The sequence below is a fragment of the Perognathus longimembris genome, chromosome 4 (assembly GCF_023159225.1).
Source record: "Perognathus longimembris pacificus isolate PPM17 chromosome 4, ASM2315922v1, whole genome shotgun sequence".
NCBI classification, from domain to species: domain Eukaryota; kingdom Metazoa; phylum Chordata; class Mammalia; order Rodentia; family Heteromyidae; genus Perognathus; species Perognathus longimembris.
The window spans coordinates 23,262,074-23,287,549 of NC_063164.1; the positions used below are offsets into that span (position 1 = coordinate 23,262,074).

Here is a 25,476-nt window from a genome sequence, read left to right on the forward strand (position 1 = left end):
CTTCAGGGACTGAACAGGCAAGTTTAAAATATGAAACATAAAGACTTACTTTTTCCACAATAGAGAATAAGGAACTTAAGAGTGCTTTTCTACTTAACAGTATTAAACTTTAAACAAAAACTGTTTTTAATGTGCTATGTGCCACCCCCCCCAATAGCAGCCTTAGAGTCATGCCTTAGATAAAGCAAATTTCATAGATCAAGAGACAAATGGTAGAGTGCATTATTTTTCTAAGACGTTAAAAAAAACTAACTACATACTCTCTTCCCAATAGTAAAAAAAAAAAGAAAAAAGATTGTCATTTGATACTTATCTGATCTATTAATGAATTACAAAGTAAAAAGCAAATATTGTCCTCATAAAGGATAAAATGCAAGCCTAAAATAATAGCATATGGACTCATATAAAGGAAAAAAATTCCATTATCCAAACTAAACTGTAAGTCCATAAAGGTAGTTATATACAACTGTCTTGTTTATCCCTGTAAGTTCAGTACCACAATCAAATTTTTGTCCAATAAAGATACATTATGATCCATATCTGAAAAGAAAGCAATAAATAGCTTTTGTCTCGTGTTATAGAAAAAAAAATTAATTCAACACCTTTGATTCTACTTATGCTAAGTTCAACCAATGCCAAGATACTTTTATGTCTTAAGTAGCTGGGGTTTTTAACATACTATATAAACATACTAAAATTTGATACTTCTTTAAGATACATGATAAATTATGTAAATTAAAAGTCAAACAAGTCTACAGAATAAGGCACAGAAATAAGTTTCCCTAACAGAAAACTTTGGCTTAATATCTGTGGAATGAAGGAATGAAAAAAATGATACTCAGATGACACAAGGTAAGTATATTCCCAGTAAACAAAGTGAGGGATACAAGACTCATACATACTTAAAACAAAGCGAATAGTTAGAGATAAGGATTAGTAAACAATCCATCTCATCAATTTGGTTAAGAGTCATGCTAGCTGTACCTTATTATTTGGGTAGAGATTTTGAGGTGTGAAGAGAATAAGACTATCATACCTAAAGGATAAAGTTTTTGCTTATTTAATCATCTTCCCTCATGAGATAGATATAACCGTATGAGAATAAGTCCCATGACTAATACCTGAGAGCAAATGCAATGATGGAGCTGGGTTCTTTCTCACAGACTGCAATGGGCACTCGTTCATGTTCATACATTAAGTAGTGTTTATCCGGGTCACTGTTGAAATTTTTAAAAACCAATTTAATAAGTAAAGAGAGCATCAGGAGAAAGCCAAATATAAATGCATTAACACATTAATGTTAACTAAATCTCAGGACAGTGTTAATAAATACTACACAATAAGAATACATTTAGCTAGATGGCAGTGGTTCAGGCTTATAATCTAAGCTACTAAGGAGACTGAGATCTGAGAATCACAATTCAAAGCCAGCCTGAACAGACAAACCCAAGAGACTCTTATTTCCAATTAACTAGCAAAAAGCTGGAACTACAGCTGTGGCTTATGTGGTAGAGCACCAGAAATGAGTGAAAAAGACAAATGGGAACAAGAAGACCAGAGATCAAGCCCCAATAATGGTGCACAAAACAACAACAACGACAAAAAAAAAAAAACTTAAGCTAAAATATATAAGGTATTGAGAAGATATAAAGAAAAACTTTTGAAGGCAATTGAAAATACCAGGAGTAGATTTCAAATCAGGTTCTGGCCTAGGCACTCCCAACAAAGCTTTCTGTATTGTCAAGACTTCAGCCACATGAGTCTCAAAAATAACTTCTAATAATTCTAAGTGTACAATATTTTTTCTATTATAAAGCTTCAGAAAAAGTATTTTAGGAATTGTAAAGAAAACCTGTTAGACATAAAATGTCACTACTGTTATAATGTAGAACTCAATGGTGACTCAATTGTAACCCAAGTTTTGTTTCCCTGACTTCCTCTCATTCCCAGTGAGCCCAGCACAAAAAAATGTCCATATAAAAACCTGTGTAGGTTATTATAACTCATCATTATTGCTAGAAGAGTAACAAATTCCAGGGAATTACTAGGCCAGAAATATTCCCTCATATGACTAGCAATACATTTTTAAGAATATAAAATCAATAGATGTAGCAGTACATCATTCATATATATGAATTCATAGTTATACATATATATACACACTAGGCAACATTATTTAATGCTTTCTTCTATGCATATATATAATAGTGATGACATGTCTGTAAATTTCACGTCAAATAATGTCTCTTTTATTATATAAATATGAAATTTAGAATCAATAAATATATATTTGCAGAGAAAATATACCAAAATACGTAGAGAATAAATCTAGAATTTTTTAAATTACAAGAAAACATAAGCACTCAATTAGCCATTACTTTTTAAAATACTTACAATGGGAATGGAATAGGATTATAGCTATTTCCTGGAAGCAAATTTGCAAAGATGGCTTTCATGGTAGACTTTTCCTTTACTTGGCTGTCTGTGGATCCCAACAAATGTCCATCAAACACATCTAGGGTAAAATATATTCTTTTTATATATTGATATTCAGGAAGAATGAAAAGTAGAAGCGTCAATTTTATTAGCCTTCTTTTCCACTGGGGCTAACATATGTACATCCCATTAACAATTACATCTTAAAATTTCTGACTTAGGAGAAATGATTCTTAGGGGATGAAACAGAAAGTGATAGTGAAACACACACTACATTGATTACAATGAACAAGTCTTTGCCCTTACATTTAACATCTCTGAAATAGAGAACATCCTGCAAGCAATCATTTCTTACTATCCCAGGAGCCAGGTAGTATGCATGAGGGATTGAGGTATGGTAAAAGTGACCTAAACTGCTGTACCTTCAGAACCACTGGCTGTGTCAAGTTCAGGAGGCCCTCCTACAGACTGCTCAGCGAGGACTTCAGGTGGCGAAGGTAACTGGAGATGGGTAGAACTAGTAGAACTCTGACTGGACAGGGTCGTCAAGAAGCGATCCTCTACAGAAAACACAATTTAAAGTGCGTTATTTTAAAAACATTGAGTCTTATCTGTTATTAATATTCTGAATACTAAAACATATTTCTATTTCCTAAATTTCACTTTTTAAAAATTATTTAGGTTGTGTAGGTCAAGCTGTAGAAATATACACAAAAATTCAGAAAGGTTGTATGACATGACTACAATCAAATCTATAAATATCAACCAATTCTGACTTCACCTAATATCCTCTTTCTACTATACCACAAACTCTACCTAAATACCATTTAATTTAGTAGTGAATGAAATTAGAACACTGGGAAACATGATATGCTGATTCTGGAGAAGGGGATGAAACACTAAATTATAATTTTTATAGAAAAATATCCTAAATGATTACGTTCTTGTTCAATAAAGGTAGTCTATGTAAATCATTCACAAAGTTTCTATGATGTTACCAAGTCATTCAATAAAACACTGTAAGACATCTTAAGTCCAGAAAAGTCTTTAATGACATTAAATAGAAATTATGTGTTCTAAGATGTTTAACAACTTTTCTGGGAATGACTTAGAAATAAGCAAAAGAAATATATAAAAGTTCAATTTCCTCTTCTCTGTTGCTTTTTTTCTTAGCCGTGTATCTCTCCATATTTTATGTTTCTATATCCTAATGTATCATCTTACAATAAGCTATATGATAGTTTAGGCTGATAAGAACTACAAAAAGAATGTCTCTCTATGAACAACTGCATCAGGAAAAAAATGCTGAAAATTAGCAGTTATAAACACTTGATATATTTTTTAAGAAATTCTTTTAAATTCAATAGCAAGTTGACACTAGATTCAAGACTCAACCTTTTTCTCCATTTTGAAGTCCTGGAGAAATATTCCGTGGAGATGTGTCCATTGCACTTATCTGTAGAGAAAAACATATGGTGTCTTCAAAGAAACATTAAAATCACATTTTTTAGTTTTATCCAATCCAGTGAATCTCAAGGTTTTTCAATCTCAGGACCTGTTTATACTCAAGTTAGAAAGCCTACTAATAATTTTAATAGCTTTTACCTTATTAGAAACTAAACCTAGAACCTTTTAATGTATTAACTCATTTAAAAATAATTCATTACATACGAATGTTAGTATAACACTGATTAAATTAAAATATCCTTTTTCAAAAATAAAAAAAGAGTGACACAATACTGTTGCTTTAGCATTTTATAAATATCTTCTTTGTCTATTTAATTAGAAAATTGCTAGATTCCTATCTGACTTCTACATTTAATCTGTTAAGATTAAAGTGCTGGTTTCTCACAGATACAATGCTCATTAGCACCGTAGCTGTGATTTTTGTTCACAGATGAATGCCTTATAACCTAGAAAAATGTCCACTCCAGGCAGGTATGGTGGCCTATAATCCTACTATTTGAGAGGCTAAGACAGGAATGCCACAAAGGAATGAAGTAGAGAGGGAGGGAAAGACAAGGGATGATGGGGGGGCAAGGAGAAGGAACATGGAAGGATGCCCAATCCTAAGTACAGAAACTATGATATGAACAAATATAAAGCCAGGGCAACAGAATTTTAAATTAATTTTCAATCTTTCAAAAAAGATGACTAACTTATGGAGTGCTCTTAATACTCCTAATTCTGTCTACATATTATAATTTATATTTTCCACTATTACATATTCAGTGCCTTCACAGGGAAATGGAAAGGCCATGCAAAGTCTGTGGTAGTCATCAACAGCTCTGGGCCAGTTGGCTAATACTAACATACAGATGATCTTCAGTAACCTTATTCTTACCCTCATCTAAACTTTAAGGAAATGTGATTCCTACACAGTTATTTAAGAGATAAAAGTAAACTCTCTTATACTAACATTAATTCACATGAAATCTGGGAGGCATGATAAGACAGAAGTCAACATTGCCAGACCCTGGTACATACATACCTCCCCCCATCAAGTACCAATTTAGGTACTGGTGGATATGAAGGGATTTTGCCAATATACTTAAAATAGAAATACATATGGGCCTGAAATAATCACAAGCTCTTAAATTTGAGTCTATAAATCAGAGATGGAAAAAGTAAGTAATCTGATGCACAAAAGGGAGGCAACTGTTGAAGGTTTTAAAATGAAAATGCAGGCAGTGTCTAAGATTTAAAGAATGGTCTCCATTCAATAACCATTAACAGAATAGCTCAGCCCTATCACTATTAGAAACTGAATTCTGCCAACAATCTGAATGCATTTGAAAGAGGAACCTCAAAAAAGACAGATGGCCTAGCTACACTGTTGATCTGAGCCTTATGAGATTCTGAAGTCAGTACTCAACCATACTGCCAGATCCTTAGACCATAAAAAGTGTACAGAAAATTAAATCACATTTGTGCATGCTAAGCAAAAGAAAACTAATGCAGCTAGAAAACATCAGTTGAGTTAATGTGTAGAATGTGCTCAGTTCAGTAACATTATGAGCCTTTCATTTAAGCACAGAGAAAGAACACACAAAACTGCAGAGTAAGAAAAACAAAAACTCTTAACCTATATATAGTTTTCTTAGTAGAACTTACTGTCATTATTAACATTACCTCAGTAATATTACTAGATAAGTTTTTAAAATAAATATTTCAAAAAATTATTTGTAATAGATCATTTTGTTGAAGAAATCCAGGCACATTGATACCTACAAGATGAAAGCCCCATTTAATATTAAAGCTGTATTCAATTACCACTTCTTAACGGTAATGAACAGAACTAGTTGTATTTCTGTTGATGAAGGACCAAACAAAAGACTACATATTACCTTGCTTTCTTCCCCTTGTCTCAGTCTTCCAGGACTTGGAGGAACCGAAGGCCGCTTTCTGCCTTTTTCCTGTTGAAAAAGGTCCTGCAGCCTATAGCCAAAGGTAGAAGAAAAATACAGTTTTAGTTCCAGTGCTCTGAATCTGAATTATAATACATTTTAACGTTGTTTAACTTGGACTAGCTTTTCGTCATATCAACTAATCGAGAGTTCTTGCTAATGTAACTATACTGTAATTGTAAAAGAATAGCAAATTATGGCTAAGAATGTGTCTTAGAGGTAGAGTGCTTGCCTAGCATGCACGAAGCCCTGAGTTTGATTCCTCAGTATCACATAAACAGAAAAGGCTGGAAGTGGCACTGTGGTTCAAGTGGTAGAGTGCTAGCCCCTTGAGCCAAAAGAAGATCAGGGACAGTGCCCAGGCCCCGAGTTCAAGTCCCAAGACTGGCAAAAAAAAAAAAAAGAATAGCAAATGATTATAAAAATATTCTTAAAAATATTTAATATAAAGCTGAGTGCCGGTGGCTCATGCCTCTAATCCTATCTTCTCGGGAGGCTGAGATATGAGAATCATGGTTCAAAGCAAGCCCAGGCAGGAAAGTCTATAAGATTCTTATCTCCAAAGAATCACAAAAAAAGCCAGAAATGGTACTGAAGGGTCAAGGTGGTAGAGTGCTAGCCTTGAGCAAAATGAGCTTATTAGGGGCAGCACCTGAGCCCCCCCAAGTTCAAGGCCCAGGACAGGCAAAAAGAAAAAAAAGAAACCCACAGATATTTATATGTGTGTATACATATATATATATATTATATATATATGTATACACATATAAATACACACATACATATACAGGTATATATAGCAATATATTTGAACTTTCTAACCCCCAAACCAATTATCGCTAAAATCATAATAATGCTAATGATTCAAATGTATGTCAAGTAAGCTATTTCCATCTTTGGTTTTTGTATCTTCATAAATGGAAGACTAGCACATTGTCTTTTAAAGAATGAAGAAAAAAGAGATAAGACCAAAAAAAAAAGCTTGAGAATAAAATGTAATAACTATAATCAATGAAGTCTTTATATTTTAAAGTATATGTCAGGGCAAACTTGGCAACAGTATTAAAGAAATTCGGGTTGTAAAGGACTACCTGTTATTCCAAGCCTGTAACACTTCACAGAGGCTTTGTTTCTTGGCAATGAGTGACTCAAAGATGGACTGCAGTTGCTGAGGGGTATCTACAGAGGAAGACATAAGCCTTGCTTGCATCTTCTCAATCCAGTTCTTGAACTCACCTTCTTCCATCTGGAAGATACAAATTTGGTCCACAGACATCTTATAAAGACAAATACTTGAAGACATTTTTGATAAATTAGGTCAGTTAGATTTTTTGTTATCAAATTACCTCTTTTTGTGCAAAAATATCTTCCATTTTTTCCTCTCTTGTTTTGCTAAATGTATCAGTTTTCAAAGATGCAAGTCTTTCATCAACAGCTAGATATACTTGTGCAACTCTTAAAATGGAAGGAAAGAACATTAAAACTTTAAAGAAGGTAAAATAAAATTTTGTCTCAATTTATGGGGAAAGATGTTATATACAAATCAAAACTGAAAGTTCTAACTTTAAAAACCACATATAATTTTGTTGAGCCAAAGGACTTGAAAGTATATATTTCAAGATTATAATTTATTATGACTGAGTTTACTTTCATATATTATTTACATTCTTCTGTTTTTATATTCAGCATATAACATACAATTAGAAAAATAAAGCTATTTACATTTTCAAAGAATGTTAAACCTGATCATTTAAAACAGCTATAAATTATAGGTATTACTTAACAAAACTGGATGGTTGAAGAAACTGAAACTTACTTCTGAAAGAAGTCCTTGAGATCCTGAAGAAGGGACACTTTTAATGGGGCCTGGCGTTTAATGAATATTTTGGGGAGTGGAACACATACTTCAAGAAGCCGAATGGGAGAATAACTGAATTGAAAATACAAATAACAAAAATAAAAAATATTTCAATCCCTTGAGTCATATTCCAATGGTCAATTAAATCCTAGTGCAGCATTAGAGAAAATGAAGTTTCTATAAAATGACATTTTAAAACAAAAATATGGGAGATAATTGTTAATCATTATTTTTAAAAAATCCCTTAAGCTTAAGTTTAAAGCTCTTATGTAAAAAAGCAGTAAGTTCTAATTAGCAAATATTTCCTGAGAGTGTATTATGTGCCAGATGCTTACAAAACTTCCTGCTCTCATAATTCAGAAATGACAAAATTTGGGTAACAAAATATACAAATATTTAAGTCATTTAAGAATGCTATGGAGAAAAAATAAAGCAAGAAAGAAGAGCAGGGTGTACTAATAAGCATGAGAAGGTGTTAGGGGAGATAAAATCTGAATCAAGATTCACAGGAAGTAGGGACACACAGCAGACAAATATCTGAGGAAAAAGCAGCTCATGAAAGAAAGAAGAAGCCCAAGGCTTACAGGCAGAACCTACCTGACATAGCTGAGGCCCAGCCAGACAGCCAGGGAGGCTACAACAGAATGAGCAAAGGGACGGAAGTAGGTGCTTCTAATAGAGAGGTCCTGGACAGCCAGAGAATATAGGAGCTTACAGGCCAGTCCAAGGACTCTGGTTTTCACTCAGGGCAAACAGATACCCTTTGGAGGAATAACCTAAGCCTGATTCTTTAACAAATCATCTGATTGCTATACCATGCACCAGCTTTAGGGTCAAAACCACAAGAAGACATGCTACTACAACCATCTTGGTGAAACACAGTGGCAGGTCTGAGAGTGGGGAAGAGTATCAAGATTCTCAATCTGCACTGAAGGCAGAGGCAGAAGGCATTCACAAACTATTTAGCACTAGAATACTAACTATCCTTTTAACATAATTTTTTTTGTCAAGATGAAGTACAGAGGGGTTATACCTTAGGTGGTAAGTACATTCTTGTCCAACTTGTTACACCCTCTTGACTTAAATGCTCTGGCTAGAAATTCCAGTACTATATTGAAGAGGAGTGGAGAGAGCAGACATCCTTGTCTCGCTCCTGATTTTAAAGGAAATGGCTTTAACTTTTTGCCGTTAAGTATAATGCTAGCTGAGATGGATTATATTAATTGACTTGTGTATAATAAACCAGCTTTGCATCACTCAAGGAGCTTCAGGTGTATCATTAAATTGTTGGATTGAGATTTCTCCAATTTGTGGATGTAGGTGCTAAGAGCTATAAATTTTCCTCTGAGTAATGCCTTTGCTGTGTCCCAGAAGAGCTGCTCAATTTTGTGTGCTCGTTTTGGTTAAAAACCATTAATGTTTGAATTTCCATTCTGATTTCTTCAATGACCAACTGGCAGTTGAGCATTATGTTGTTCAGTCTCCAGGATTTTCTAGGTGGCTTTTAGGGTTGTGCTCTAATTTTATTTATTTATTTATTTATTTTATTTTATTTTATTTTATTTGGCCAGTCCTGGGCCTTGGACTCAGGGCCTGAGCACTGTCCCTGGCTTCTTTTTGCTCAAGGCTAGCACTCTGCCACTTGAGCCACAGCGCCACTTCTGGCCATTTTCTATATATGTGGTGCTGGGGAATCGAACCCAGGGCTTCATGTATACAAGGCAAGCGCTCTTGCCACTAGGCCATATTCCCAGCCCTGTGCTCTAATTTTATTCCATGTGGTCTGAGAGAATGCAGGGAATGATTTCAATATTTCTGAATTTGTACAAATTTGCTTGTACAAATGTGCTTCTGAGAAGAACTGAACATAAAATTTTATCTTTACCAGAGTAATTTGTTTTCTTTATAGTAATTAGAACCTTAGCAAAAATTGTGCTACTTTCAGATCAAAATCATCATTAAGAGTGAGGCCAGTAGTAGAAAACTGACCATGGTTCAAATCATGAATCCAACTCTTACTAGAGCTTGATAAGTGAATATCATTATCCTCATGTAAAACATCTATAAAGTCTATAAGTAAGGATAATAATACTAAAGCTCTTACTTTATGTCTATCTGTTCCCCTAGAAATCAGAAGTCATTCATTATTAGCAGAGTCTGGCCCTGCATATTTGTGAGGATGAAGACAGGGAATGACACATAATCACAAATTCACTCTAATAATGGAACTGCTACAAAGCCTTCAAGGAATGTGATAGTATACAACAGCCCTTTGACTTCTTACCTGAAAGACGCCACCATTTGGTTGTAAGAGAAATACTGGTGATAATCATGGTGGATGGAGTGACCACAGGGCTCAGCATTGGCTCTCCGAGTGTACTGGTGCCCATAAAACCTAAGTTCCAGGTACTTTGCAAATGACATAGACCAGGATTCATTGGATAGAGCAACAACTGGTGTTACCTGGAATTCAGAAAAAATAATTTAAATACTATATGAGAATCTCTTTTTAAGTGCATTTTCTAATACAAACAATGTATTCTGACTGAAGAAAACCAGGGGCGGAAAAATCCAAAATGTTTAAAGGTAGATGGAGACTGCAACAACTTTATATATTTACATTCTTTTTTTTTTTTTTTTGCCAGTCCTGGGGCTTGAACTCAGGGCCTGAGCACTGTCCCTGGCTTCTTTTTTGCTCAAGGCTAGCACTCTGCCACTTGAGCCACAGTCCCATTTCTGGCCATTTTCTGTATATGTAATGCTGGGGAATCAAACCCAGGGCTTCATGTATACGAGGCAAACACTCTACCACTAGGCCACGTTCCCACCCACTATGTTTACATTCTTTATGTATGTGAAAACATACATAAGAGTCAGTGTATTTGTTCTTTAAAAAAATCCTTTTCTATAATTAACTTGATAAGCTTTTTATCTACTTAACAATATATCATGTTTTCCTACATGAGTATTCTTTACAGTTTTTTAGATGGCCTCAGATTATCCTCTTCTATAGGGTGTACATATCTAATGTGCCAAAGTCAAGATTGTCTATTTGGAATATCCTCCACGAACATCCTTGGCTACATGTACTTTGCAAAAGCCAAAACTACGTCCGTACAATAAATTAATAAAGATAGAAATCGGTTCATACATGTTGTAACTTTTCTTACTTACTTTATGTCTATCTGTTCCCCTAGAAATCAGAAGTCATTCATTATTCTCTTTTCATCCCTAGGGCCAAGCACAATGCCTGGCACATAGGTGGTTCTAAGTATCTGCTCAATGAATAAACACAATTCAGAATTATCAAGATATAATCTCAATGTATTTTCTGAACAAGGCCTCAGTATTTTCTACATATTCATGATTTCATAATGACTGATCTATTCCTAAAATGTAATCTTCAAGAGGAAAATATTAGATTGAACATATAGTACAGGAATTTTTTTAAAGGGCCCAATACAATAAATTGCAAACCGGTACAGACCACTTACTGCCCACCACCAAAACAAAACTATATAAGTAATGGCATGTCATATGAAAATTATAACAGAGTATATTTACCTGTTTACAGATTCTGCACCAAGAATATGTGAGAATTGTATGCTGGTATCCAGGTACTGGGGAATCCAATTCCTTTAGGATTATCTGCACACAACCTTGGCCATGGACAAAACGCCGAATGTGATGCACCATAGGGGTATCACAGAACATGCTAGGGCATTGATAGGAAGGCCTGTGACAAACAGAGAAGCCATGCATAACCAACACTGGCTACTCAGAACCATTGCCAAGGTAGCACACCATCTCTCTGTTCTTTTTCAGTTGGTGTCCTTATTCCTATAGGACATCTCAACATCTCATTCTATTTCTAAGAGTAACAGTGCTAAAACTTAAACTAAGGTCCAACATTTCTCTTATTTTTCATTTGAATAACTGTAAAAACAGACATCCTGAAGAAGTCTTAGGTTTGCTAAAATAATTAGATAGGCAATTACATAGGCACATACTGTGACAAAGTATCCCAGTCTGAATATGAAATAGATTCTCTATGAATTTCTATGATCAGTATGAAAGTGAGGACCACCCAATACTTGGTACCATTATTCTTCTATGAGTTTGCTTAAAATTCTGGACTTCAAAAATGGGTAACAGTAGTTCAATGCCTGCAATCCTAGCTACTCAGGAGGGCAAGGTCTGAGGACTGAGGGTCGAAGTCAGGGAAGTCTATGAGATTCTTTCCTTCAATTACCCACCAAAAAAGCCAGAAGTGGAGCTGTGGCTCAAGTGGTAGACTGCTAGCCTTGAGCAACAGAAGCTCAAAGACACTGCCCAGGGCCTGAGTTCAAGCCCCAGGGCCAGCACACAAAAAAGTATAATGAACAGAACTGGAGGCATTGCTTAAGTGATAAAGTATCAGTCATGTGTAAAAATGCTGAGCAAGGGAGAGGCCCTGCGTTCAAGCTCTAGTACCAGCACACAACAACAAACATGTGCAATAAAACGTAAGGTAAAAAAATAGCTCTTACCTAAAACAGTATCTTTCTAAAAATATTCCTAATGTAAGATCGTTCTTTCCATAAAATTCCATTGTTACAATCCTAAAATAAAATATCAGTTTTAGAAACACATTATAAGAATTATGACAAAATAGACACTTCAACAGTCTACATATTCTGATTAACAAATGAAGTGTTAAAGCAAGTAGAAATGGTTTAACAATGAAACATTAAAGCAGGTAGTGTTTGTTTGCCATAGAACAGGTTTCACTCCAACCTATCAAACAAGTTTAGACTAGCCACCTACATATATATCTTTCCTGGTCCATTAGGATCTTATGAAACTAATGAGGATAAACTATAAGATTGATTGAGTAAAACTGATGTATATTAGAAAGAGGCATAGCGTTTTCTTCACAAAACTTAAATCTATGTCAACATAAAAAAGGGCTCTGAGTCTCCTGCCCCCTAATCTCTGCCTTTACTGAGCATGGAGAACAATTCTTATTCTAACTAAAAAGCCAATTCTTAACTTTATGTCTAATTTACAAATGCCCACAAATAAGAGTTTGGCTATATGCAAGTATTGGCCTGAGGAAAAAAATTATTCCAAACTGCCACAGGGCCAAGCCTGCAGTGTACCTGTTCGAGCTTTATTCCTCCAGAAGAATTGTTGATCTCACTGCTATAAGTATTTTCTCTTGGCAATAGTGCTACATGTGTGGTACTGAGGATTATTCACACTTGCTAAGTACAAACAACTGAGCTACATCCTAAATCCCTCCACAGTACTTTTCAAACTACAGTAAACTATGTAATATAAAGATATATAAGACTCTGTGAATTTTTTTGCTTTGTTTGAAATATTGTGACATTGTAAAATATGTTATTTCTATTAATCTACCTGAAACTAATTTTTCAAGTGAAACCTATTAAGGCTGAGGGGGGCATAATACAGCTCAGTAGTTGAGTACATGGCTAACATGTGATAAGTCTCAAGTTCAATCCCTAACACAAAAAATAATGAAGAAAAAAAATGACTACCTTTATAAAAATGAGGTCTAAAGGAAAACTTGTACATGTTATCAACATAGATTGGATGTAAATTGTAGAAATAATCAACAAAATACAATTTTTGTTTTTCAAAAACTAGCTTATCATCTGTCTTACTTTTTAAGTAGACATTTCTCTTCTATACCTTACCATTTTTCACTTTACCTAACATACTCTCATTCACTCCTAACCAAAGACAAACTTTATAGTTATTTCATAATTTAAAAGTTCTTTTGATTCATATAGGACCAGCACTGTATCATGTACCTAAAAACAGACGCTAAATGGCTGCATTTTGTTTGCTTATTTGTTTTTTGAGAAGCTATTGGAATTTGCTCCTAAATGCAATGATGTAAGGAAAGAAGAATCCTACCAAGGACTGACACAGGCACTGGGAGCATTGCTGGACTGGGCAGATGAGCTGCTAAAGAGCACACACAACCTCTGGTGATTAGCAGGATTCAGACAGTCCACCTGAAGAAGGAACATAAGAGCAGCTGGAACTGAATATACACTGCCATATCATACATGCTTCTAACATGGAATACATTCCTCTGTAGTAAAAATGCCTCCTATCATGATTGTAGGAGTTCTGGTGAAGATTTAAAACTATAAGAAACTAGAAGTGGAGCTGTTGCTCAAATGATAAAAGCCAGCCTTAAGTTAAAAAAAAGCCAATCAAGTAAGGCCTTGACTTCAAACCTTTCAGCACAAAAAAAAGGAAAGAAATAAAAAGAGGACATTGGGTCTCTGAGGAAAGATGATCTCAAAACTTTAATTTACACTTGAGAATATAAAAGGGACAGGCTGGGATTGTAGCTCTGTGGGAGAATGCTTTCCTAGCATACTTAAGGCCCTGAGTTCAATCCCCAGTACAACAAAATAAATAAAATAAAAATATACAAAAAGCCTAAGTAACTTGTCTTCTTAACTTCTTATTTTTATTAAATTATCTTACAAGAACAAGTTAACAAGTAAAACTATTAGCAGCACCACTGTTTATTACTTCCATAACTACCAGTGATCCTGCATGTCTTTTTGTCTTATTAAAGCATTGCTTCATAACATACAAAGAGATAGAGGAAATAATCAAAAGGCTTCCAAATAAGGAAAAGGCCAGGCCTGGATGGGTTCACCATGGAATTCTACAAGACATTTAAAGAAGAATTAATGCCCATGCTCTCCTCAAGCTCTTCCGTAAAGACCTGCTTCACCTTGCCTAAAGATTTCATTAGTTTTATTACTGTCATTATCAATGTGTCCATAAACAAATCTCTTTAAATTACCCACACCTTTAATTTACCTAAGAATTACCTTTCTGTCAAAAAAGGAGCTACTGGTTAAATAATGTGAAGTAAATAAATGTTAAAAAAAAATAAATTTAACAATTTTTCAAAACATATCTATTTCCTACGATCTTCCATGGCTCTTCCCATTGCTACCCACAAAAGAAACAAGTCAGGTATGGTGGTACACAACTGTAATCCCAACACTTGGGAGGCGGAGGGAGGAGGATCCCTAGTTCCAGACCAGCCTAGGTTTTGAAATGAGATGCTGTCTCCAGAGTATTAAAAAAAAAAAAAAATCAAGGATGCATCACCACATCCAAGCCATAGTGACACAATTTGTAAGCATACTTCCTCTTATGTCAGGACTCTTCTTATTTCACTATAAGAATCCCAAAGTCCAGTTACTTCATGATCCTACTTTACACTTATAAGCTAGGAGATTCATGGGTGGGCAAGGCAGAGTAGGGTAGGGTAAGGTAAGGTAAGGTAAGGTAAGGTAAGGTAAGAGAGGGTAGCTTAAGGTAGGGTAGGTTATAGGAGCTAGAAGAAAACCCGCATAGGGATACAGGTAAGACTAGTAGGGATAGGATAGACAGATAGCACAGAAGATATATTTAATAAATTGGCATGCAGTTTATCTTACTAATTTATGTCAACCCCGCCACAGCAGTTTTTCAAAAAATTCTAAATTTCTAAGAGGACCCAGAAGTTGTCTGGCTTACCTTTGTTGACCACACTGCATCACTTGGAATGAACCCTCTCTCTTCATCACCCTCGGTTTTGTTTCCTGATTTGCAACTTGCAGAACCTGATACATCCTTTGAGTGAGCAAAAGGGTCTGAATGTTTTGACTGAATTCTTCCCCCTCTGGCTCGATAATCAGCCAGCATTCTACCCAAACTCTGGCTATCACCAAGATGCTCGGCAATTCTGGTACTCAGTAGCTCATGAGAGGGCAAGACTTGAATAGACTTGGCCTGGACACTTCCATTCATACTCTGAAGTCCAGAGAGATCTCTGAGCAACTGTTTCTTCCTCCTGCTCTCCATTTCTTTGACCTCTTTATTGAGGAGTGGAGACCAATAAATCTGCTCTGGAAAATAATCTCGAGTAGAGCACCTCATCCCCTTTTCAGTTAGAAGAAAAGGTTCCCGGAATGTTATAACTGGGGAGATACAGAGGATCACATCTTTTAATTCCTGTTTAAAGGCCAAAGAATAAGTCTTTCGGTTATCTTCAGAGGAGGCGACTTCCTCAGTAACATACAATCCAGTGTCATCCTGTAGAGGGTCTCGAAAGGCTCTCATCTGGCTTTTGGGATCCTGCTGTTCATTTGTTGGATTTAAAGTCTCTGGCTGTTCACTGACTACAGTATCCGGTTGGTCCTCATGGAGTGGCAACAATGACTCAGGTACTGATTGGAAGAGAGCACAGGGGATTCCTGTTGGGCAAGTAGCTGTGGCATATTCTTGGTGCTTCAAAGAAGTAACAGTCTGTGGAACACTTTTATTTTCTTGCTCACTTTTCTCAAAGGTCATCCTTGATTCCAGAAAATTGCTATCATCAGAGGATAGAGAGTCAGGAAGGTAGTCAGGATCCCGGGGGAGGGAGATCCCACTGCAAGGCTCCTGTGTGGTCTCTTCATCCCCTTGTCCCTCAATAAGAGAATGGAGTGAAGGGCTTTGCATTAATGTAGGAGGCATAGCAAACTCATCCATGAGGAAGGAGATTTCAAGTTGAGAATGATAAGCTACACAGATCATAAATATTAGGATCTCTTTAACTCGTGCCAACTCATAATCAGAACCTCCTCTGAGCTTCACTGTGCAGCCCAGGTGCTGGGGACAGCCCTCAAAAAACATCAGTGTTTTGGTTTGTTCTACAAAGAAACAAACAAAAAATAAGAGGTATGGATGACAACCTAGAAGTACAGACAGAATTAATTCACTATATTAACATCTACATAAGAAAAGCCCTCATGGATAAGACCACAGACACTTATCCTCTCTTAAACATGGCTAATATATATTTCCTACTAAATACTGCAGTATTGCAGTGTATATCAGAAGTTAATTCATTTCTTCAGATCCCCAATATCAAATGAATTTATGCTAAGGATGACTCACCATTAGGCAGCTGAAATATCTGCATATAAAATTTGTGACAAGTACCCAGTTGTGGTTTTGTGAGTAGCTGGTCCATGGACATTACTAAGTCACCTTGGGTCATCCGGCTGATCCGTTCTAAAACTTGCTATAACCAGAAAGACATAACATTTCAAAATTAGATAAGATTAAAAACCACATGATCTTGAAAAGGTAGCAGGAAAATTAAAAGCCCTCCCAATAAATATCCAAAATTTTAATAATTCTAACAAAGAATTTTGACTCCAGATTAATGAACAAAATACACTCTGAGAATCTTCCTGTATTCTACAGAGAGTAAGCTTTTCAAGGGTAAGAATATTTCTGCTCATATCGTTCCCCAACCAACGTTAGAACCAACAAATACATTCTGGCTAAGCAATGTCCACTCCACTGTTGGCATTACAGATATCTATAATAAATGCAAAATAAATAATCACACCTCCTTTCCCCTGTGAAATTCTCCAGTCTTAATGATTAAGTAGTTACCCTGCTTTCTGTCTCACTTTCAATAAATATGGTGCAACAAAGAAATATTCTTCCATACCTATCATACGTGAATATAAATTTAAAAGCTGTCATTTTTAAAAAGTGATATGAAACTAGAAAAATAAGAACACTTACTGACTTTACATTAATGACTAGAGTAATGCCATGTTCCAGTAACATATCCTGGGCAATTCGAGACACTGTTTTCTCAACTAGAACCAACGTAGGTCGAACATCAACTATTCGCTGAACATAATTCTTCAAGAATTCTCTTTCCTAAGTAAGACAAATCAGTAATGTTATATCTGGTATCATTCAAGATCTGAACATGTTAAGATATCATGATGGGGTTGGAAGAATAGCTCAGTTGGTAGAATGCCAGCAGATGAGCAAAGCATCAGATACCTAGATCAAGTCCCAGTCTCACAACAAAAAAGAAAATAATAAGATAATTTGGCTATTATTATCACTTTCATCTAATTTTTTCATCCACAAATAGGTCTATAACACAATAAATTCATATATGCCAAGAATTTGAATCATCATTCTAAATTACACCTAAAAGACTACTTATAGATTTTTAATTCGTAATAACCTATAATATTACCAACCTCTGAGATTCCTTACTTTTCTTTTAAATCCTAACCTTACAACCCTCACAACGAAAGCAATTTCTAAATGTCTTTAATATGGTTATGAATTGTCTTATTAATTGTGAAACCAATTAGGATGTATCTTTTTCTGGGTATCAAGAAAAATAACTCTCCAGAAAATGTCTTTCAGCTACTTTCTTCTGGCTTTTTCTGTTTATGTGGTGCTGAGGAATCAAACCCAGGGCTTCATGCATGCTAGGTAAACACCCTACCGCTAAACCACATTCCCAGCTCACACTTCAGGTACTTTCTAATTCCAATCTCCCAACAGATCATTCTTTACCCAGAATAGCTATAGCTAATAATCTAGAATGCAATGCTTAATAATTTCATCACACAGACTTTGTTTCAAATCAAATAGTGTAAATAATGATCACAATTAAGATGACATAGTCCCTTAACTGTTTCATAAAACTTTTCAACAAAGGAGACAATAAAAAGTGAGCCTATTTGTAACTTCTACTCTGTGTACCCAAAGTGTTTTCTAAGCAAGACTATATCAATGTTCATAGTTACCAAGAGATGTTTTTTTCTTTTTCTTATTTATTGTCAAAGTGATGTACAGAGAGGTCAGTTTCATACGTTAGGCATTGGATACATTTCTTGTACTGTTTTTTACCTCCTCCCTCATCCCCCCTCTCCCCTACCCTTTTCCCTCTCCCCCCCATGAGTTGTTCAGTTGGTTTACACCAAACCGTTTTGCAAGTATTGCTTTTGTATTCATTTGTCTTTTTATCCTGTGTCTCTCGATTTTGGTATTCCCTTTCACTTTCCTAGTTCTAATACCAGTATATACAGTTTCCAGTGTACTCAGATAAGATACACTGATAGTGCAGGTACAACCACAGGAAGGGGATGCAAGAGGATCATCAACAATAGAAGCTACAGTCTCACGTGGCATGTTGAAAGTAATTACAACGGTGATATAACACTCGTTTCCATAACATGGAGTTCATTTCACTTAGCATAATCTTATGCATTCATAGAGGCATAGCAATTAGGCTCTTGTGATCCTCTGCTATGACTAGCCTAAACCTGTGCTAATTATTCCCTATGAGGGAGACAATAGAGTCCATGTTTCTTTGGGTCTGGCTCACTTTACTTAGTATAATTTTTTCCAAGTGCTTCCATTTCCTTACGAATGGGGAAATGTCATTCTTTCTGACAGAGGCATAAAATTCCATTGTGTATATGTACCACATTTTCCTGATCCATTCGTCTACTGAGGGGCATCTGGGTTGGTTCCAGATTCTAGCTATGACAAATTGTGCTGCGATGAACATTGTTGTGCTGGTGGCTTTAGTGTGTTCTTGTTTGTGGTCTTTTGGGTAGATGCCCAAAAGTGGGGCTGCTGGGTCATAGCGGAGCTCTATATTTAGCCTTCTGAGGAATCTCCATACCGCTTTCCAGAGTGGCTGAACCAGTTTACATTCCCATCAACAATGAAGTAGGGTTCCCTTTTGGCCACATGCCCTCCAACATTTATTATTGTTAGTTTTCTTGATATAGGACATTCTTACTGGGGTGAGATGGTATCTCAATGTTGTTTTGATTGGCATTTCTTTTATGGCCAGTGATGTAGAGCACCAAGAGGTTTTTTTGTAATTTTGCTTTTTGGTGTTTTTCCTCCTTTGTTACTGTTAATGTTTTCTGTGTTTTTGTCTTGTAGGTAAGTTTATATGTTTGGTAAGTTTATATGTGGGTAAAGGGGGGAAAAGAAATATTGGGACAAAGAGTGAACAAATGTAGCAGTGATACTCACTAGACTAACTACATTGGAAATGAACTATATAACTTGGGGGGGGGGGGTCAGGAGGGAAAAACTGGAAGAAAACAAAGGAAGTGACACTGTTCAAAAATAAATGTACTCATTCCCTGACTTATGTAACTGTAACCCCTCTGTACATCACCTTTACAGTACAATTTTTTAAAAAGAATGTACGGGTTTATTCCCTAAATAAAACTGCAGAGAAGTAATGTATTTCTACAAAGTATACCTCTTCTACCCTTTCTCTGTTTTATTGATAGAAACTGTGTATTACCAATGGCATGGTGGTGCATTCCTAGAGTGCCAGTAGTTTGGGAGATTGACAGGCTCCAACTTAGTCATAAGTTTAGGGCCAGCCTGGGATACATAGTATGACCCTATCAACAAACAAATTTTACATTCTCAAATTCTGCCTTTATTAGCAATATGGAATTTCTTACACTGCTAAATTATAACAATAATATTTAATATTTTATTTCTGAAGCTCCAATTAAGTATAATTAAATTTCTAAGCCAGACAGGATGGCATATGCCTATAATCCTAGCATCTGAGAAAGCTTAGGCAGAAAAAAATCACAAGTTTAAGACATGTCTGATTTATACAACAAGACCATGTCTGAAACAAAAGGCTTCTGCCTCAAGAACAGGGCTGGCAATAAATGGCCTCTGTTTTAACTCCATTCAACTAAGACTATACATGAACCAGTGTGTTTAAAAGGATGTCTAGTCTGAGTCAAGCTGGTTAAATGTCAGGAGATAGGACAATGAGAACAGTGGATCACAGCAGACCAAGATATCTAATATAATCAGCCTTGTGAAGACAAAATGAAGCTGATATAAATCTAATCAAAATCCTTTATTTTTGCCAATGACATAGCTAAATCACAAAAGACACTGCCAGGTAAACAGACCTCGTTAAATTAAATAATACCACAGTTTCAAAAGGCACTGTGCTTTTGACCACAACTCAAGTTTTACTTATGAATATCTAAGAATTCAGTACAAAAATTAGAATTGAGCCAGGCACCGGTGGCTCACACCTGTAATCCTCACTACTCAGAAGGCTGAGATCTGAGGATAGTACATACAAGTGCACTTTAAAATAAATCTTGACATGTAACAAGTTTCCTTTTTAAATAACTAAGAGATGGCAAATACTACAGTAAACACTCTTTCCAATGATTACTTCCATTAATAAGTTCTTACCTGAAGCACAATAGGATCAATGCAAGTAAATTTAGTTTCTTCTCTGTAGAGATACTCAATGGAACACTTCAACAGAAGAATTTGGGGATTCTTAATACAAGAATTCATCTACAAAGAAAAAAAGTTTGCTAAAGCTATTTAAGGCTTGTACTTCACAGACCACTTTCAATCATAACTTTAAATCCATACTGTTCATAATTCCTAACTTAAAGTACTTCACAACAAGGCACCAGTGGGTCATCAGTGTGATCTGAAGACAGCGGTTTGAAGCCAGCCCAGACAGACAAATCCAAGAGACTGTTATCTCCAATTAACCATCAAAAACTGGAACTGGAGGTATGACTGAAGGAGTAGAGTATCAGTCATGAGTGAAAGGCTGACAAAAGTACACAAGTCTTTAAGTTCAAGCCCTAGTAACACAAGAAAAAAAAAGTATTTCACTAAATAATTACACTACCCATTAGGTTCTTTGGGGCTACCTAGCCTCTTTTCAGTTTTCAAAGTAAATAACTTTGTTTTTCAGATCACTACAAAATGCTTCAAAATCTTTTTCTTAATACTATTTTAACCTATTCCTCTATATACTTAATCATTTCTTAAAGTTATTTATACTACTGTAAGAAGATATGTTAGACATGGGTTGGGGTAAAGTCTTACAGGTATTCTATTCACAAACTCTAAATCAGCAATGTGGAAAACATATTTTAGTCTTTCTAAAATTCAAAATAAGGGGGTTGGAAGGGCACCTACCAATGAACAAAAGCACCACACATGAGTTCAAGTCCCAGTCTCAACATTCACACACAAAAATTCAAACAGAGTAGAAAGAAAAAAAATTTAAATGCCTCCTAAGCATACTTTTAATAGAATGGGTTTCTAATAAATTGTTAAGCTGGCAAGCTGAATTGGGTAACATGAAGCTAAAAAAGAAAACCTTAAAGCAGTTCTAAAGAATACAGTTGAACAATACACTCGAACCATGCAACTAAAAGCTAGACAGAATAGTTTGAGTCCTATAATTAAGGTTTCAAACTGACCAATCTCACAGACTATGAATTGACAAACAGTTTTGAGAACAGTGACTAAACAGGAAACTATATTCTGGACTCTCAGCAACAGCAAATTAAAGACTATTTCTAAATATTAGTAGGACAAACCAGTAATTCATGCACATGTTTCTTCCACACCCAGCTACAGTTTCTTCAATTCATGGGAGAACATAATATATACACCTCTTAATTCAATAAGCATAATTTAATTTGGTTTGAAATACTACTTATAAAAGACAATATATATTTAGTAATATATATGAAAATGCCAACTGATTTTGGATTATTGTTATAAAACAATATTGTTTTATAATAATAAAGCATGCTTTTATTTATTTACAATCATTAAAATCTTTCTGAAGGCTAAATGCCTTACAGTCAGCACTCCATATCCACAATTTCCCTATCTGTGAATTCAATCCAGGGATTTCATCCACAGAAAACAAAAAATATCTAAGAGTATTGGTTCTTATAAAATATGATCAGATTATTTCATTCTCTAAATAACACATCATAAGAACTATATGCATGCCATTTAAATTGTAGAATAATCTACAATTTAAAGTATATAGGAAAATATTTATCTCTGAATGCCATACCATTTTGTTTATTTTTTATTTAGAGAATACTTATCAGTTTCTGTAATCAAACCCTTGTAGATAAGACCTTACATATTTAATAGTGTGTTTACCCCTGTACAAATAGAAAAAAATTAAGTTTAGTGTTTCTAGACCAATATAGCTATTAATTTCTGTACAATGCCAACTCAACACAGTAAACTGGGATACTTTTTCCAAAGTTGACAGCACAGCTAAAGTTTCATAAATTCAAATTATATATATATATATGTGTGTGTGTGTATAAATATATATGTAATATATATAGTTATATATATATATATGTGTGTGTGTATATATAAAAAGACCACAGGGGCTGGGAATATGGCCTAGTGGTAAAGTGCTCGCTTCGTATACATGAAGCCCTGGGTTCGATTCCCCAGCACCACACACACACACACACACACACACACACACACACACACACAAAGCCGGAAGTGGCACTGTGGCTCAAGAGGTAGAGTGTTAGCCTTGGGCAAAAAGAAGCCAGGGACAGTGCTCAGGCCCTGAGTCCATGCCCCAGGACTGGCAACAAAAACAAAAAACAAAAACAAAAAAAGACCACAACTAGCAGTATGTTATGCACCAATAGCAGCAACAGCTTTTCCAGGTTCTGCAGTCATTTGAACAAAATTAGACATCCAGCATACTCCATTAATAAAAAGAAAAAGATTAAAAAAAACAGAAAAATGCAAAGTTGTTACTGTTGTGGTACCTGGCACCATTTTTAAAATTAGCTTCTCAAACATCATCTGGAAAGAAAACATTCTTGAGTAACATAATTAACAACAGCTCTGATAAAGCACAGTCACTATTACATATCATAAAGCAGGTATAAGGTATTTTATATTCACAGAGGGATGATACAGTATTGTCTTATAGCTATAATACTAGAGGATACAATTAAAAAGACATTATTGAGACTTGATTCTATTCTTCCAGCAGAAGGCCCAAAGGATGGTACAACACAGCTCTGTGAATAAATGCATTTTCTTAGATAGGATTTCCTTCCATCAGTGGCACATAATCCTAAGTAATCATTCTTTTAATGAACATCAGCTACAAACTGTTTGAAAATGGAGGCGTAGGAGCAAGAAGGAAAAAACAAACAAATAACAAAACAAAAACATACCCCACAACCACTGCATTCATACAAAGATGACTGAATGAAGGCAAGCAAGACTCAGCCTAACAATATTTACCAAAAATACCCAAATGAACATATCCAACTGAACAATGTCTTGCTACTTTGGTTACTCCTTCTGTGGAGCTCTCACCATTCAAATATAACAGATTTGGTAAAATACCATACCATTTTACATAAAGGGCTTGAACATCCTCAGATCCCCAGGGGACTCTAGGACCAATCGCCCATAGAAATCAAAAGACAATTGTGTTAGTCTACACTTACAAGAATGAAGAAACGGATAACGGGACTACAGTCCAGCCATCTAGTTGCTCAGGCTGGAAATTTGCCTCAGCTTTTGCTGTATCAAAATCAATGTCCCCAGAGGCAATGGCAGGATATCTTTAGAGTTCCTAAAATTCCTTCACATGATTCTGAAGCACATCAAGGTCTACAAATGTGGGAAATACAAGGACCAACAAATGGCACTGGAACTATGTGAAGTGCTTATTTATCCACATTAAATGCAGTACCACCCTTTCTCTCCTCATCTTCCCCATACTCTTATTCTCCTATTTTTATAGAATGACAATTTCTAGAGGAGTTTAGGGGTCCACACATTCATTGGGTTCACAAAATACCTTGATGTACACTGCACTCTGAGAATTAGAAGCCTTCAAAACATAGTTTAAGATCCTTAGAGGAGTTCAGGCAAAGTGGCCCGCACTTATAATCTAAGGTACTTGGGACATAAAGGCAGAAAGACGTCCAGAAACAAGTTAACAAGACTCTACCTCAAAAATAAATACAAACAAAGGGCTGGGGGTATGACTCAAGTGATAATGCTGAGTTCAGTCTGCAGTAAAGACTTCAGTTGCTAAGAAGAAGCCTCAGGACAGAGAATAGAAATACAATAGAGGAGGATATTGAGGATAACAGTGATAACAGGATAACAGTGTGTTCGGTCTAAAAGAAAGTCCAGCTTTGGAATGCTAAGCTTTTCGAAAGACTCCAGCCTATTAGAGAAACCCTGTCTCCCTGAAATGATACCAGTATCTGGTGAATTCCCATTATCAAAGTTTCAACCCATTCATCCTCAGCTCTGGGAGACCCTCCACAAACCTCCTGCTGAGGTTTCCAACTTCACTCTTTCGGAAGGCACTGATAGTTAGTTGCTCTTTTATGTCCATTCTACTTTTTACTACCGTGATTAAAAAGTTGCCAGATGCCAGTAGCTAATACCTGTAATCCTAGCTATTCAGGAGGCTGAGATTTGAGGATCCCGAGGATCACAGTTCGAAGCCAGCCAGAGCAAGAAAGTCTTGAGACTTTTACCTCCAATTAACCACAAAAATGCTGAAGTTGAGGTGTCGCTCAAGAGACAGAATGTTAGCCCTGAACAAAAAAGCTAAAGATTGTGCCAAGGCCCTGAGTTCAAACCACAAGACAGGCACCAAGAAAAAAAAAAAAGCCAACTTGTTAGCTGAACACACAGTCATGTTTTGAAGAATTTCACTGTTGATCTGAATCATATTACCTTCTTATGTGCGATGTTCTTGGTACAAACAAAGCCACTGACAACCACAGAATCAAATTTCTTTCCACCTGGAATCTAATGGAGCAATTAAGAAAACAATAAAATTCAATGATAAAGTCCTTAAATCACAGTCAAATGGATATTATGTCTTCACTTTTTTTTTTAATTAAGGACAAAAAGTTCCAGTATGTAATTCTTCCTTTTAACCCATCATTAATGACATCTCAGCATGAGTGCCTGTTTTTCTACACCTTTCTCACTAAATGCAGAGGTGGGGAATGTCCAGCTAGTGGGGACCTATGAGGCCTTCAAAAACAAGTGGTCTGTCTCTGCCATAGAAGGTGT

General features: G+C 35.7%; 1 protein-coding gene across 1 annotated transcript in view; it reads right to left on the reverse strand.

The window, feature by feature from the left end:
* Pikfyve (phosphoinositide kinase, FYVE-type zinc finger containing) overlaps positions 1-25,476 on the reverse strand; it is a 73,375-nt gene that overhangs the window by 14,177 nt on the left and 33,722 nt on the right. Inside the window, 17 exon segments of the mRNA XM_048344857.1 lie at positions 1,122-1,217; positions 2,395-2,515; positions 2,859-2,996; positions 3,832-3,892; positions 5,784-5,874; positions 6,935-7,089; positions 7,190-7,298; positions 7,660-7,773; positions 9,986-10,164; positions 11,266-11,437; positions 12,231-12,302; positions 13,627-13,727; positions 15,265-16,421; positions 16,669-16,795; positions 17,311-17,451; positions 20,803-20,910; positions 25,132-25,206. Of these exon segments, the coding sequence (XP_048200814.1) occupies positions 1,122-1,217; positions 2,395-2,515; positions 2,859-2,996; positions 3,832-3,892; positions 5,784-5,874; positions 6,935-7,089; positions 7,190-7,298; positions 7,660-7,773; positions 9,986-10,164; positions 11,266-11,437; positions 12,231-12,302; positions 13,627-13,727; positions 15,265-16,421; positions 16,669-16,795; positions 17,311-17,451; positions 20,803-20,910; positions 25,132-25,206 (3,017 nt within the window).